The sequence below is a fragment of the Pseudophryne corroboree genome, chromosome 9, assembly GCF_028390025.1.
Source record: "Pseudophryne corroboree isolate aPseCor3 chromosome 9, aPseCor3.hap2, whole genome shotgun sequence".
Classification (NCBI taxonomy): Eukaryota; Metazoa; Chordata; class Amphibia; order Anura; family Myobatrachidae; genus Pseudophryne; species Pseudophryne corroboree.
In genome coordinates, this window is record NC_086452.1 from 326,479,741 (window position 1) to 326,495,492 (window position 15,752).

General features: G+C 48.6%; 1 protein-coding gene across 2 annotated transcripts; it reads left to right on the forward strand.

The window, feature by feature from the left end:
* Positions 1-7,170: 7,170 nt before the first annotated feature.
* On the forward strand, positions 7,171-9,771 carry LOC134958132 (mitochondrial ribosome and complex I assembly factor AltMIEF1). Of its 2 annotated transcripts, none has more exons than XM_063940511.1 (2): positions 7,171-7,374; positions 9,526-9,771. In XM_063940511.1, exon 2 carries the CDS (start codon positions 9,559-9,561, stop codon positions 9,769-9,771), a length of 213 nt encoding a protein of 70 aa, XP_063796581.1. In that variant the 5' UTR covers positions 7,171-7,374; positions 9,526-9,558. The 2 variants fall into 2 exon arrangements, with proteins under 2 accessions (XP_063796581.1, XP_063796582.1); XM_063940512.1 differs by having other exon boundaries at positions 7,274-7,363.
* The last annotated feature ends 5,981 nt before the right edge of the window (positions 9,772-15,752 follow it).

Genomic DNA, 15,752 nt, shown 5'->3' on the forward strand with positions numbered 1-15,752 from the left:
AAGTCTCCTGACTTGACCACAGCCCTTGGAAATTTCTTCCCTGTGTGATTGCCCCCCACCCTCGGAGGCTTGCATCCATGGTCACCAGGACCCAGTCCTGAATGCCGAATCTGCGACCTTCGAGAAGGTGAGCACTCTGCAGCCACCACAGGAGAGACACCCTGGCCCTTGGGGATAGGGTGATCAGCCGATGCATCTGAAGATGTGATCCGGACCACTTGTCCAACAGATCCCATTGAAAGGTCCTCGCATGGAACCTGCCAAAGGGAATGGCCTCGTATGATGCCACCATCTTTCCCATGACTCGCGTGCAGTGATGCACCGACACCTGTTTTGGTTTTAATAGGTCTCTGACCAGTGTCATGAGCTCCTGAGCCTTCTCCATCGGGAGATAAACCCTCTTCTGGTCTGTGTCCAGTATCATGCCCAGGAAAGGCAGACGAGTCGTAGAAAATCAACTGCGACTTTGGAATATTTAGAATCCAGCCGTGCTGTTGTAACACTTCCCGAGAGCGTGCTACGCTGATCAGCAACTGCTCTCTGGACCTCGCCTTTATGAGGAGATCGTCCAAGTATGGGATAATTGTGACCCCTTGCTTTCGCAGGAGCACCATCATTTCCGCCATTACTTTGGTAAATATTCTCGGTGCCGTGGAGAGACCAAACGGCAACGTCTGGAATTGGTAATGACAATCCTGTACCACAAATCTGAGGTACGCCTGATGAGGTGGATAAATGGGGACATGAAGGTATGCATCCTTTATGTCCAGAGACACCATAAAATACCCCCTTCCAGGCTGGCGATGACCGCTCTGAGCGATTCCATCTTGAACTTGAACCTTTTCAGGTATATGTTCAGGGATTTTAAATTCAATATGGGTCTGACCGAACCGTCCGGTTTCGGTACCACAAACATGGTCGAATAATAACCCTTTCCTTGTTGAAGGAGGGGAACCTTGACCACCACCTGCTGAAGATACAATTTGTGAATTGCAGCTAACACTATTTCCCTCTCTAAGGGGGAAGCCGGCAGGGCCGATTTGAGGTATCGGTGAGGGGGCATCTCTTCGAATTCCAGCTTGTATTCCTGAGACACAATCTCTATTGCCCAGGGATCCACCTGGGAGTGAACCCACTTATGGCTGAAATTTCGGAGACGCTCCGCCTGTGGAGCCGCAGCGTCATGCGGTGGATTTAGTGGAAGCCGGGGAGGACTTCTGTTCCTGGAAACTAGCTGTGTTGTGCAGCTTCCTTCCTCTGCCCCTGCCTCTGGCAAGAAAGGACGCACCTCGGACTTTCTTGCCTTTTTGTGATCGAAAGGACTGCATTTGGTAATACAGTGCTTTCTTAGGTTGTGAGGGAACATATGGCAAAAAATTTGACTTTCCAGCAGTAGCTGTGGAGACCAGGTCCGAGAGACCCTCCCCAAACAATTCCTCACCCTTGTAAGGTAAAACCTCCATGTGCCTTTTTGAGTCGGCATCACCTGTCCATTGCCGAGTCCACAGGACCCTTCTGGCAGAAATCGACATCGCATTTATTCTAGAGCCCAGTAGGCTAATGTCTCTTTGAGCATCTCTCATATATAGGACAGCGTCTTTTATATGCCCCAGGGTCATTAATATAGTATCCTTGTCTAAGGTATCAAGTTCCTCAGATAAGGTATCCATCCACGCTGCTACAGCACTACACATCCAGGCCGACGCAATTGCCGGCCTTAGTAAGGTACCTGAATGTGTATAAATGGACTTCAGGGTACCCTCTTGCTTTCTATCCGCAGCATCTTTTAGGGTGGCCGTATCCTGTGACGGCAGGGCTACCCTCTTGGATAAGCGTGTTAAAGCTTTGTCCACCCTAGGGAAGGATTCCCAACGTAACCTGTCCGTTGGCGGGAAAGGATACGCCATAAGCATCCGTTTGGAAATCTGCAGTTTTTTTATCTGGAGATTCCCAAGCCTTTTCACATAACTCATTTAGCTCATGTGAAGGGGGAAAGGTCACCCCCTGCCTTTTTTCCCCATACAAATGAACCAGTGGCGGAACAAGCAAGCGGTGGGCCCAGGTGCGACAAAATGCTTTGGGCCCCCCCCCCCCCCCCATCCAAGTCCACCCCGGGGGCAGTGCGCGCCGTAGGCGCGCGCAAAAATACATAGTGGTGTGGCTTCGTGGGGAAGGGGTGTGGCCACAAAATAATACCAACACAGTAGTCTCCATTATTCAAATTATGCCGCACAGTAGCACCACTACACCAGGTAGAGACCCTTTTACACCTTACAGCGAACAGATTCCTCTTTTTACACATTACAGCAGACAGCGTGCCCTTTTTACACATAACGGCAGACAGCGTGCCCTTTTTACACATAACGGCAGACCGCGTGCCCTTGTTACACATTACGGCAGACAGCGTGCCCTTTTTACACATTACGGTAGACAGCGTGCCCTTGTTACACATTACGGCAGACAGCGTGCCCTTGTTACACATTACGGCAGACAGCGTCCCCATTTTTACACATTACGGCAGGCAGATTCCTCCTTTTTACACATAGCAGCAGGCAGATTCCCCATTTTTACACATAGCGTCAGGCAGCCCCCCTTTTTTACACATTACGGCAGGCAGATTCCCCATTTTTACACATAGCGTCGGGCAGATTACCCCTTTTTACACATAACGGCAGACCGCCTGCCCTTGTTACACATTACGGCAGACAGCGTGCCCTTTTTACACATTACGGCAGACAGCGTGCCCTTGTTACACATTACGGCAGACAGCGTCCCCATTTTTACACATTACGGCAGGCAGATTCCCCTTTTTACACATAGTGGCAGGCAGTCCCCCCTTTTTACACATTGCGGCAGGTAGTCCCCCCTTTTTACACATTGCGGCAGGCAGTCCCCCCTTTTTACACAGTGCGGCAGGCAGTCCCCCCTTTTTACACATTGCGGCAGGCAGTCCCCCCTTTTTACACATTGCGGCAGGTAGTCCCCCCTTTTTACACATTGCGGCAGGCAGTCCCCCCTTTTTACACATTGCGGCAGGTAGTCCCCCCTTTTTACACATTGCGGCAGGCAGTCCCCCCTTTTTACACAGTGCGGCAGGCAGTCCCCCCTTTTTACACACTGCGGCAGGTAGTCCCCCCTTTTTACACATTGCGGCAGGCAGGCACAAGAAAGAAGGAAAGAAAAGAAAGAAAGAAAGAAAGAAAGAAAGAAAGAAAGAAAGAAAGAAAGAAAGAAAGAAAGAAAGAAAGAAAGAAGGAAGAATTATACTTACCCTCAGGCTCCTCGGTGCAGCTGCGTCAGACGACGATTCCCGGGCAGTAGAGAATGAGGAGGAGGGAGCCGGAGGACGGAGCCGCAGCAGCGCTTTGTTACTGGTGGAGGCGCTGCTGCTGCTGCCCCTCTGCTTCCCTATAGGCTGTTCTCGGAAGACAGCCTATAGGGAAGCAGAGGAGCAGCAGCAGCAGCGCCTCCACCAGTAACAAAGCGCTGCTGCGGCTCCGTCCTCCGGCTCCCTCCTCCTTCCCCCGTCTGTACCGCTGCTCAGCTCCTATCTCCGGGCGGCTGTGCGCTGCGGGCAGCGGTTGCCTGCAGCGCACAGCGGCATGTAATGAGTCAGTTTGACTCATTACATGCTTGGGCCCCTGGACAGAGGCGGGCCCCAGTGCAGTGCACTGCCTGCACTGCCGGTAGTTCCGCCTCTGAAATGAACCCTCTTGTCAGGGACTGGGGTTTCCTCTGTGATGTGCAACACATCCTTCATTGCTATAATCATATAACGGATGGCTTTAGCCAATTTTGGCTGTAACTTTGCATCATCGTAATTGACACTGGAGTCAGAATCCATGTCGGTATCAGTGTCAACAATTTGGGATAGTGGGCGCTTCTGAGACCCTGACGGCCTCTGCGACATAGGATCAGGCATGGGCTGAGACCCCGACTGTCCTAAGGTTTCAGCTTTATCCAACCTTTTATGCAAGGAATTACCATTATCATTTAAAACCTTCCACATATCCATCCAATCAGGTGTCGGCGCCGTCGGCAGAGACACCACATTCATGTTGCTCCTGCTCTGCTTCCACATAGCCTTCCTCGTCAAACATGTCGACACAAGCGTACCGACACACCACACACACAGGGGATGCTCTTTTGAAGACAGTTCCCCCACAAGGCCCTTTGGAGAGACAGAGAGAGTATGCCAGCACACACCCCAGCGCTATATGTCCCAGGAATCACACAGTAACTTAGTGTTAACCCAGTAGCTGCTGTATCTTATGTTTTTGCGCCTAATTTATGTGCCCCCCCTCTCTTTTTACCCTCTTCTACCGTGAATCTGCAGGGGAGAGCCTGGGGAGCTTCCTCTCAGCGGAGCTGTGGAGAAAAAATGGCGCTGGTGAGTGCTGAGGAAGAAGCCCCGCCCCCTCAGCGGTGGGCTTCTGTCCCGCGTTTCTGTACAATATTATGGCGGGGGCTCATACATATATACAGTGCCCAACTGTATATATGTCCAACTTTTGCCAAGAGGTTCTAATTGCTGTCCAGGGCGCCCCCCCTGCGCCCTGCACCCTACAGTGACCGGAGTATGTGGGTGTAGTGTGGGAGCAATGGCGCACATCTGCAGTGCTGTGCGCTACCTCAGTGAAGACTGGAGTCTTCTGCCGTCGATTTTGAAGTCTTCTTGCTTCTTTCACCCGGCTTCTGTCTTCCGGCTCTGCGAGGGGGACGGCGGCGCGGCTCCGGGATCGGACGACAAAGGGTGAGATCCTGTGTACGATCCCTCTGGAGCTAATGGTGTCCAGTAGCCTAAGAAGCAGGACCTATCTGCAGAGAGTAGGGCTGCTTCTCTCCCCTCAGTCCCACGATGCAGGGAGTCTGTTGCCAGCAGAGCTCCCTGAAAATAAAAAAAACTAACAAAATACTTTCTTATAGCAAGCTCAGGAGAGCTCACTAAACAGCACCCAGCTCGTCCGGGCACAGATTCAAACTGAGGTCTGGAGGAGGGACATAGAGAGAGGAGCCAGAGCACACCAGAATCCAAATTCTTTCTTAAAGTGCCCATGTCTCCTGCGGAGCCCATCTATTCCCCATGGTCCTTACGGAGTCCCCAGCATCCACTAGGACGTTAGAGAAAACTGATTTGCCTGAGCCAGGTGGCGGGGATATATGGATGGGTCCGTTGCATGCTGGGAGGCCAGAAAGCTTTTGATCGATTGGTGCCAATCCGCTGACATAGCCCATTGTTATCCTGTGGATAACCTGTGGACTCTGCCGGAGAAATGTGAAGTGAAAATAATAAAAAATGTAAAAGCACAGCCCCTGTTCAGTGGTGTCCAACTTCTGCTGGCACCGACAAAAAATTTAAGTGCCTGAGTACAGGAGCGGGGAAGGGAGGGTAGAGGAGCCCAGTACATTTTGGATACATACCTAGGTGTATACTCAATTAGGGTCAAATCCATTCCGACATGCATTTGTCGGAATGGATCCGACAACCCCTATTCTATCCCATCTCAATTCAACTTTGAAAAAAGTTGAATTGAGATGAGACCTGAGCGGAGGAGAGGGGGGGAGACCAGCGGGGACAGCCGTGGGCAGACGGAGGAGAGCAGCGCTGCAGACGGATGTCTCACAGCTGCCAGACCTCATGGCAGTGTCCACCCGGCTCCAGCAAGCGTGACCTCACTTGCTGGAGCCGGGTGAATGCTGCCGTGAGCGGCGCGGCTGTGACACATCCTCCTGCAGCGCTGTGCTGTAGCGCTGCTCTCACCTGTATGCCCGCGGCTCTCCCCCCTCTCCTCCTTTCGGGGCCCACATCTCAGTCCGACATTTTTTTATGTCGGACTGAGATGGTCGGAAACGGAGCCAAATCCTGTAGAATTTGGCCCCGTTTCACTCAAAAGTACGTGAATCGGCAGCTATACCACCGATTCACGTACTATTCGACAAGTCGAATTCCCCGACTTGTCGAATATCAACAGCTGGGATCAGAGGCGTCACCAGGTGTGGGTACACCCGATGCGCACTCTGCATTACTACACTCCACCCCCCTCTTCCCACACTCACCCCGCCGGAGCCACGGCCAGCCGGAAAGGGGGCATGGCTAAGTTAAAGGGGCGTGGCCTCGCAGGTCACCTCTTCTTCACTCAGGGGGTGTATCCAGCTTCCTCGGAAATGCTGGCTGCCCCCGGTGACTAGGCAACGTGCAGTGCCGGCTCCTTTTCTGTGACAGGAGCCGAGTGCTGCAGAGGATTATCACACTGCAGCACTCGGCTCCTGTCACTGCAGAAGGGCCAGCACTTGGTGTCACCCCTTCCGTGGGTGATACCTGGGTGCGGGCCACACCCGCCTTCTGACGCCACTGGCTGGGATTGAATAGGTCGAATCACGATTCGACCTTAAAAATTCGAAAACTGCCGTCTTTTCGACAGACGACAGCTTTCGACCCTAATTGAATATGCCCCAGTTTAAAGCAGGAATTGGGACACTTTAGAAATTTTCATTTTTGATCAAAATTGAGGGTCCGGAGCTTACGTTTTTTTCATATATGGCTAAACACAATTCTGACTCCTATTGGAAAACCATGCACCAGAATTTTACCTGTCACCTCAGACCCTCCAACATGACCCGCCCCACTAGGTACAAAATGCTCTGTTCCTGGACTTCCCTCTTAATTCATGATTTCCATCACCTGTGTTGAACTAGTTAAATGATAAGAAATCCGTTTCTTTACAGGTGATGGCAATCACAAATTAAGAGGGAAGTCCAGGAACAGAGCATTTTGTACCTAGTGGGGCGTGTCATGTTGGAGGGTCTGTCACCTCTCCACCAGCCATACCCAAGGTTGTTAACTCTGTGGAGACTATGGACCCCAACACAGAATAGAATGTATGACCCACCTGCCTAACTATACCATAGCAGTTTTATTATTTGGCTTTTAGGTTTGGAGTTGAAGTTCACCTCTGCTCCCTATAGGATAATGTGCCTTTTCGTCTCTGCCTTCGAGTAAAATGCTTCTTGCTTTTATCAGTCACTGTGTATGATTAAAGTGAGAAAGCCAGCACTTAGTGACTACTCTGACAGACAGGCCGTACTGTGTTATACTATCAGCGCTGTGCTATGCAGCTTCTATTAGAGCCACTTTTAACAAGTAACGGGTCGGTTAGCCTAGTATCCCAGCATTCAACGCGCCAGGGCGCTCTTCATTTCTCCAGATTGTTTCTGGTGAGTGCGCTCTGTCCTCTCTATGGTTTATGGAAGCCGGAAGAATTTTACCAACCTCCTGGAGAGAGCGGAAGCTCCGATATATTACCGGCGACCCTGAGCGGTAGTTCTCTGAGCGGCAAGGCAGTTGTTCCCCAAAGAAAGCTGGGTCAGTGGAGGGTGAGCTCATGTCCGAGCATAAATAATAGCCGTATCATGATATCTTATGTCAGTATAACATGTCTCATCATACAAATGTCTAGTAAAGGGTTAACGACCTTAGCCCTTTACTTAATATAACGCTGACCTATCAGTATGAAGGGCCCCATAACTCCTTTTTACCCTGATACTTTGTTGCAGCAGAGTAACATCTAAAATCCTGTTGGTTACTTTGTAGTAGACATATTAAAAAAAGGAAAAGTGAAATAAAAAGGTTACGTTTATTTATTTTTTTACATTTGTTAATTTTTGCCTAAATATCAAACTACTGATGGAAACACATTTGATTTCAATAAATTACTGGTTAATGTGACATTTATGGCATTATAATGTGCAAAAAAGCAACCAGGAATTGTCCAATATTGCTATTTAGATTCAGGGGGATATTTATCAAAGCTTGGAGAAAGATAAAATTGCGAGAGATAAACTACCAGCCAGTCAGCTCCTAACTGTCATTTTTCAAACACAACCTACAAAATGTAAGGCAGAAGCTGAATGCAGGTACTTTATCCTTCACAAGTTTCTCTGTCTCCAAGTATTGATAAATACCCCCCATAGTGTTAAAAATATGTATTAAATAAATATATTGTAAAAAATCATGTTTATAAACTATCACACAACCATAAAAACGTTTATCAATGTGCAATTTTATTCTGCATTTGGGGAGTGTTGCACCATTAACAACAGATTTAGGAATTCTGAGGGGCTGCTGTTGATGTGGAACTACACTCCCAGTTTGTAAGAATATGTTGGCAGTTGTTTTGCAGCAGCTGGCAGGTAACCTGTATTTGATATCTACTGCTAGAGTAATAAATAATTTTATACAATGTAGTAGTACTTTTTCATACAGTAGCTGTTGTCATACTCTGTCCTCAGGACCCCAAACCAGAGTTGTAAAAATAATAATAATAATAAAGTTTAACAAAAAAAAGCTTTTATTTGATTTAAACTTTGTTGTTGTTGTTTTTTTTGCATTAATGTTTTAATGAAAGAAATTAATCATATATTAGAAGCAGTGATGAACCATGTTTTAATGCTTTCTAACATTAATACTGTTATAAGGCTTTGATTTTATTTATTTTACATCTTTCAATAAAACCACTTTTTACAGCTACTTATTCCTATTACATGTTTAGTCTACCTACATATGTAGGTAGACTAAACATATTAATACATACAAAGTACACTCAGAGGTAGATTTAATTGAAAATAATATGAAGTTAATGTTAAACATTAGTCCTACTTATTAGGACAGATTACATACGGGAGACCGGCAGACAGGATGACGGCTGTCATTATACCGACATTAGCATCCTGTCAGCCGGAATCCTGGCAGTGAGTCCTCTCATGGGCTCGCCACGCTTCATGCCAGTGATTTTATTATAATAATAATAATAATAAATAAATCTGAATAGTAATGGAAAATGCAAAAGCACGTTTTAGAGAAACACGCACACAAGGAGGAGTCACACAGTAGCACTGGCATTAAACATTTTGAATAAAAACACTAGTATTTTTAGTGTAATATGTTTTTTTTTAAGAAGTCACTGTGCCCTGCCAGTAGTCACAGCATAATAATAAAAGAGTGTTTAAAAAAAAAAAAATAGTTTTAATCCAGTGAGCCCTGCCCCAAACATTTTCCAGGTCACCCAGCAGGTGAGGTGTTTGAGGGGTGTAGTATGGTATGCTGGCGGCCGGGCTCCCGGCGACCAGCATGCCTGCGCCGGGAGCCCGACCGGCGGCATACCGACAGCGTGGCAAGCGCAAATGAGCCCCTTGCGGGCTCGCCACGCTGCGGGCACGGTGGCGTGCTATGCGCTCCACGCTATTTATTCTCCCTCCAGGGGGGTCGTGGACCCCCACGAGGGAGAATATCTGTCGGTATGCCGGGTGTCGGGATTACGGCGCCGGTATACTGTGCGCCGGGATCCCGGCATTCGGCATACAGAAGACCACCCGTGTTTGAGAACCCCTGTCATACAATATTGAACATGAACCAAATAGATTTTACTTATCTTTTAAGTGCATAGTATGTATGTATATATGTGTAAAATATGTTTTTGCTTTTGAATGCATAACCATATCACATTGTTTGTATGTCCCTTTCCTCAGACTGGCAGGGCCAGCTATTTGTATATTCCTGCCATGGCAGGCTGGTCCCGTGATGCTGTACTGACTCTGTATCGTGCCCTGCTGCGAGAAGGGCGCAAACTTCAGTTTACTGATCGTGACTACTACGCCTCATATGTGCGTCGAGAATTTAGGAACAATCAGAGCCTCACAAAGCTGGAGGACAAAGAGAAACAGCTGGAGAAAGGGCAATTTTTACTCAGGACCAATCTGGGAGGACTAGTGTAAAAGGTTCTAGCCACCATCCGTGTATTGTTTTCTAAAGTCTGCAGGTAAGTTTATTGTGGAGGGACATGTATTAAGCAACAGTATTAGAATATAAATATGTATACCTGTATATTAAAAATGTATGTATAGATACGTGTGGGTGTGTGTGGGTGTGTGTGTATATATATATATATATATATATATATATATATATATATATATTTCTCTAACGTCCTAGTGGATGCTGGGAACTCCGTAAGGACCATGGGGAATAGCGGGCTCCGAAGGAGGCTGGGCACTCTAGAAAGATCTTAGACTACCTGGTGTGCACTGGCTCCTCCCACTATGACCCTCCTCCAAGCCTCAGTTAGATTTCGTGCCCGGCCGAGGTTGGATGCACACTAGGGGCTCTCCTGAGCTCTTAGAAAGTTATAGTCTTAGAATTTGTTATTTTCAGTGAGACCTGCTGGCAACAGGCTCACTGCAGCGAGGGACTAAGGGGAGAAGAAGCGAACTCGCCTGCTTGCAGCCGGATTGGGCTTCTTAGGCTACTGGACACCATTAGCTCCAGAGGGATCGACCGCAGGCCCAGCCTTGATGTTCGGTCCCGGAGCCGCGCCGCCGTCCCCCTTACAGAGCCAGAAGCAAGAAGATGGTCCGGAAAATCGGCGGCATGAAGACATCCTGTCTTCACCAAGGTAGCGCACAGCACTGCAGCTGTGCGCCATTGCTCCTCATACACACTTCACACTCCGGTCACTGAGGGTGCAGGGCGCTGGGGGGGGGCGCCCTGAGGCAGCAATAAAAACACCTTGGCTGGCTAAAATACCTCAATATATAGCCCCTGGGGCTATATATGAGGTAAATACCCCTGCCAGAATCCCATAGAAAGCGGGAGAATAGGCCGCGAAAAAGGGGCGGAGCCTATCTCCTCAGCACACTGGCGCCATTTTTCCCTCACAGCTCGGCTGGAAGGAAGCTCCCTGGCTCTTCCCTGCAATTCTACAGTACAGTAAGAGGGAAAAGAGAGGGGGGGGCATTAAAATTGGCACTGTATACAGTATATTATATAAAAAGCAGCTATTAGGGACATAACTCAGTTAGTCCCTGTGTATATATATATATAGCGCTCTGGTGTGTGCTGGCATACTCTTACTCTGTCCCCCCAAAGGGCTTTTGTGGGTCCTGTCCTCTATTTGAGCATTCCCTGTGTGTGTGGAGTGTGTCGGTACGGCTGTGTCGACATGTTTGAGGAGGATAATGATGTGGAGGGGGAGCAGATGCCTTTAGCAGGGATGTCACCCCCTGGGGGTCAGACACCTGAGTGGATGGTATTATGGCAGGAAATGAGTGCACGTATAGACTCCTTACATAAAAAATTTGACGACATGCCGACTGTGGGACAGCCGAGTCTTCAGCTCGTGCCTGTCCAGGTGTCTCAAAAGTCATCAGGGACTCTGAAACGCCCGTTATCTCAGGTGGCACAAGTAGATGTCGACACGGATACTGACACCAGTGTCGACGACGATGAGTCAAATTTAATGCCCGTTAAGGCCATTCACTGCATGATTGAGGCAATGAAAGAGGTGTTAAATATTTCTGATTTACATCCAGGTACCACAAAAAAGGGTATTATGTTTGGGGAGAAAAAACTACCTGTAGTTTTTCCCCCGTCAGATGAATTAAATGAAGTGTGTGAAGAAGCGTGGGCTTCCCCTGATAAGAAATTGGTAATTCCTAAGAAGCTACTAATGGCGTTCCCTTTCCCGCCAGAGGATAGGTTACGTTGGGAAACACCCCCGAGGGTGGATAAAGCGCTCACACGTTTGTCTAAAAAGGTGGCACTACCGTCCCAGGATACGGCCGCCCTTAAGGAACCTGCTGATAGAAAGCAGGAGGCGATCCTGAAGTCTGTATATACACACTCAGGCATTATACTCAGACCAGCTATTGCGTCAGCATGGATGTGCAGTGCTGCCGCTGCATGGTCAGATAAACTGTCAGAAAATATTGACACGTTAGACAGAGACACGATCCTGCTAACAATTGACCATATAAAAGACTCAGTCTTATACATGAGAGATGCACAGAGGGAAATCTGCCGGCTGGCATCTAAAATAAGTGCATTATCTATCTCTGCTAGGAGATGCTTATGGACTCGCCAGTGGACTGGAGATGCAGATTCCAAAAGGCACATGGAAGTCTTGCCTTATAAGGGGGAGGAATTATTTGGGGATGGTCTCTCCGACCTAGTTTCCACAGCAACGTCTGGGAAGTCAGCATTTTTACCCCATGTCCCCTCACAGCCTAAGAAGGCGCCATTTTATCAGGTTCAGTCCTTTCGGTCCCAGAAAAACAAGCGGGGAAAAGGAGGGTCTTTTCTGTCAAGAGGCAGAGGCAGGGGAAAAAGGCTGCAGCAAACAGCAGGTTCCCAGGAACAAAAGTCCTCCCCCGCTTCCTCTTCCAAGTCCGCCGCATGACGGTGGGGCTTCACAGGCGGAGCCAGGTACGGTGGGGGCCCGCCTCAGGAATTTCAGCGATCAGTGGGCCCGCTCACAGGTGGATCCCTGGATCCTTCAAATAGTATCTCAGGGATACAGGCTGGAATTCGAGGCGACTCCACCCCGCCGTTTCCTAAAATCCGCCTTGCCGATTGCTCCCTCAGACAGGGAGGCGGTGCTAGCAGCGATTCACAAGCTGTATTCCCAGCAGGTGATAATCAAGGTACCCCTACTTCAACAAGGCCGGGGTTACTATTCCACACTATTTGTGGTGCCGAAACCGGACGGTTCGGTGAGACCCATTTTAAATTTGAAATCCTTGAACACATACATAAAAAAATTCAGGTTCAAGATGGAATCGCTCAGGGCGGTTATTGCAAGCCTGGACGAGGGGGATTACATGGTATCCCTGGACATCAAGGATGCTTACCTGCATGTCCCCATTTACAATTCTCACCAGGAGTACCTCAGATTTGTGGTACAGGACTGCCATTACCAATTCCAGACGCTGCCGTTTGGACTCTCCACGGCACCGAGGGTATTTACCAAGGTTATGGCGGAAATGATGATACTCCTTCGAAAAAAGGGAGTTTTAATTATCCCATACTTGGACGATCTCCTAATAAAGGCACGATCCAAGGAACAGTTGTTAGTGGGAGTAGCACTATCTCAGGAAGTGCTGAGCCAGCACGGCTGGATTCTGAATATCCCAAAGTCACAGCTGGTCCCCACGACACGTCTAATGTTCCTGGGAATGATTCTGGACACGGCCCAGAAAAAAGTGTTTCTCCCGGAGGAGAAAGCCAGGGAGTTGTCTTCTCTAGTCAGAGACCTCCTAAAACCAAAACGGGTATCGGTGCATCACTGCACGCGGGTCCTGGGAAAGATGGTAGCTTCTTACGAAGCAATTCCATTCGGCAGGTTCCATGCCAGGATTTTTCAGTGGGACCTGTTGGACAAGTGGTCCAGATCGCATCTTCAGATGCATCGTTTAATAACCCTGTCTCCACGAACCAGGGTGTCTCTTCTGTGGTGGCTGCACAGTGCTCATCTTCTGGAGGGCCGCAGATTCGGCATACAGGACTGGGTCCTGGTGACCACGGATGCCAGCCTACGAGGCTGGGGGGCAGTCACAAAGGGAAGAAATTTCCAAGGACTATGGTCAAGTCAGGAGACTGCCCTTCACATAAATATTCTGGAACTAAGGGCCATTTACAATGCCCTAAGTCAAGCAAAATCCCTGCTCCTACACCAGCCGGTGCTGATCCAGTCAGACAACATCACGGCAGTCGCCCATGTGAATCGACAGGGCGGCACAAGAAGCAGGACGGCGATGGCAGAAGCCACAAAAATTCTCCGATGGGCGGAGAATCATGTACTAGCACTGTCAGCAGTGTTCATCCCGGGAGTGGACAACTGGGAAGCAGACTTTCTCAGCAGGCACGACCTCCACCCGGGAGAGTGGGGACTTCATCCAGAAGTCTTCCAAATGATTGTAAATCAATGGGGTCGTCCACAGGTGGACATGATGGCGTCCCGCCTAAACAAAAAACTAGAGAAGTATTGCGCCAGGTCAAGGGACCCTCAGGCGATAGCTGTGGACGCTCTAGTGACACCGTGGGTGTACCGGTCAGTTTATGTGTTCCCTCCTCTACCTCTCATACCAAAGGTATTGAGAATAATAAGAAAGCGAGGAGTAAACACAATTCTCGTGGTTCCGGATTGGCCGAGAAGAGCGTGGTACCCGGAACTTCAAGAGATGATCTCAGAGGACCCGTGGTCTCTGCCGCTCAGACAGGACCTGCTGCAGCAGGGCCCCTGTCTGTTCCAAGACTTACCGCGGCTGCGTTTGACGGCATGGCGGTTGAACGCCGGATCCTGAAGGAAAAGGGCATTCCGGAGGAAGTCATTCCTACGCTTATTAAAGCCAGGAAAGATGTTACGGCAAAGCATTATCACCGCATATGGCGGAAATATGTTGCATGGTGCGAGGCCAAAAAGGCCCCAACAGAGGAATTTCAACTAGGTCGATTTCTGCATTTCCTGCAAGCAGGAGTGAATATGGGCCTAAAACTGGGCTCCATTAAGGTACAGATCTCGGCTCTGTCGATTTTCTTTCAAAAAGAACTAGTTTCAGTACCTGAAGTTCAGACATTTGTGAAAGGAGTGCTGCATATTCAGCCCCCATTTGTGCCTCCTGTGGCACCTTGGGATCTCAACGTGATGTTGAGTTTCTTAAAATCACATTGGTTTGAGCCACTAAAAACCGTGGATCTGAAATATCTCACGTGGAAAGTGGTCATGTTAGTGGCCTTGGCTTCAGCCAGGCGAGTGTCAGAGTTGGCGGCTTTATCATGTAAAAGCCCTTATCTGATTTTCCATATGGATAGGGCAGAATTGAGGACTCGTCCCCAGTTTCTCCCTAAGGTGGTGTCAGCGTTTCACCTGAACCAGCCTATTGTGGTGCCTGCGGCTACTAAGGATTTGGAGGACTCCAAGTTGCTAGACGTTGTCAGGGCCCTGAAAATATATGTTTCCAGGACGGCTGGAGTCAGAAAATCTGACTCGCTGTTTATCCTGTATGCACCCAACAAGCTGGGTGCTCCTGCTTCTAAGCAGACTATTGCTCGTTGGATTTGTAGTACAATTCAGCTTGCACATACTGTGGCAGGCCTGCCACAGCCAAAATCTGTCAATGCCCATTCCACAAGGAAGGTGGGCTCATCTTGGGCGGCTGCCCGAGGGGTCTCGGCTTTACAACTTTGCCGAGCAGCTACTTGGTCAGGGGCAAACACGTTTGCAAAATTCTACAAATTTGATACCCTGGCTGAGGAGGACCTGGAGTTCTCTCATTCGGTGCTGCAGAGTCATCCGCACTCTCCCGCCCGTTTGGGAGCTTTGGTATAATCCCCATGGTCCTTACGGAGTTTCCAGCATCCACTAGGACGTTAGAGAAAATAAGAATTTACTCACCGGTAATTCTGTTTCTCGTAGTCCGTAGTGGATGCTGGGCGCCCATCCCAAGTGCGGTTTATCTGCAATACTTGTACATAGTTATTGTTAACTAAATCGGGTTATTTTTGAGCCATCTGTTGAGAGGCTCTATTGTTTCATACTGTTAACTGTGTTTCATATCACGAGTTGTACGGTGTGATTGGTGTGGCTGGTATGAGTCTTACCCGCGATTCAAAATCCTTCCTTATTGTGTACGCTCGTCCGGGCACAGTACCTAACTGAGGCTTGGAGGAGGGTCATAGTGGGAGGAGCCAGTGCACACCAGGTAGTCTAAGATCTTTCTAGAGTGCCCAGCCTCCTTCGGAGCCCGCTATTCCCCATGGTCCTTACGGAGTTCCCAGCATCCACTACGGACTACGAGAAACAGAATTACCGGTGAGTAAATTCTTATTATATATATATATATATATATATATATATATATATATATATATATATATATATATATATATATATATATATATATATATATATATATATATATAT

Excerpts from the sequence above, each read along its gene's own strand:
- LOC134958132 (XM_063940511.1), top strand. The coding sequence starts at position 9,559 with ATGGCAGGCTGGTCCCGTGATGCTGTACTGACTCTGTATCGTGCCCTG.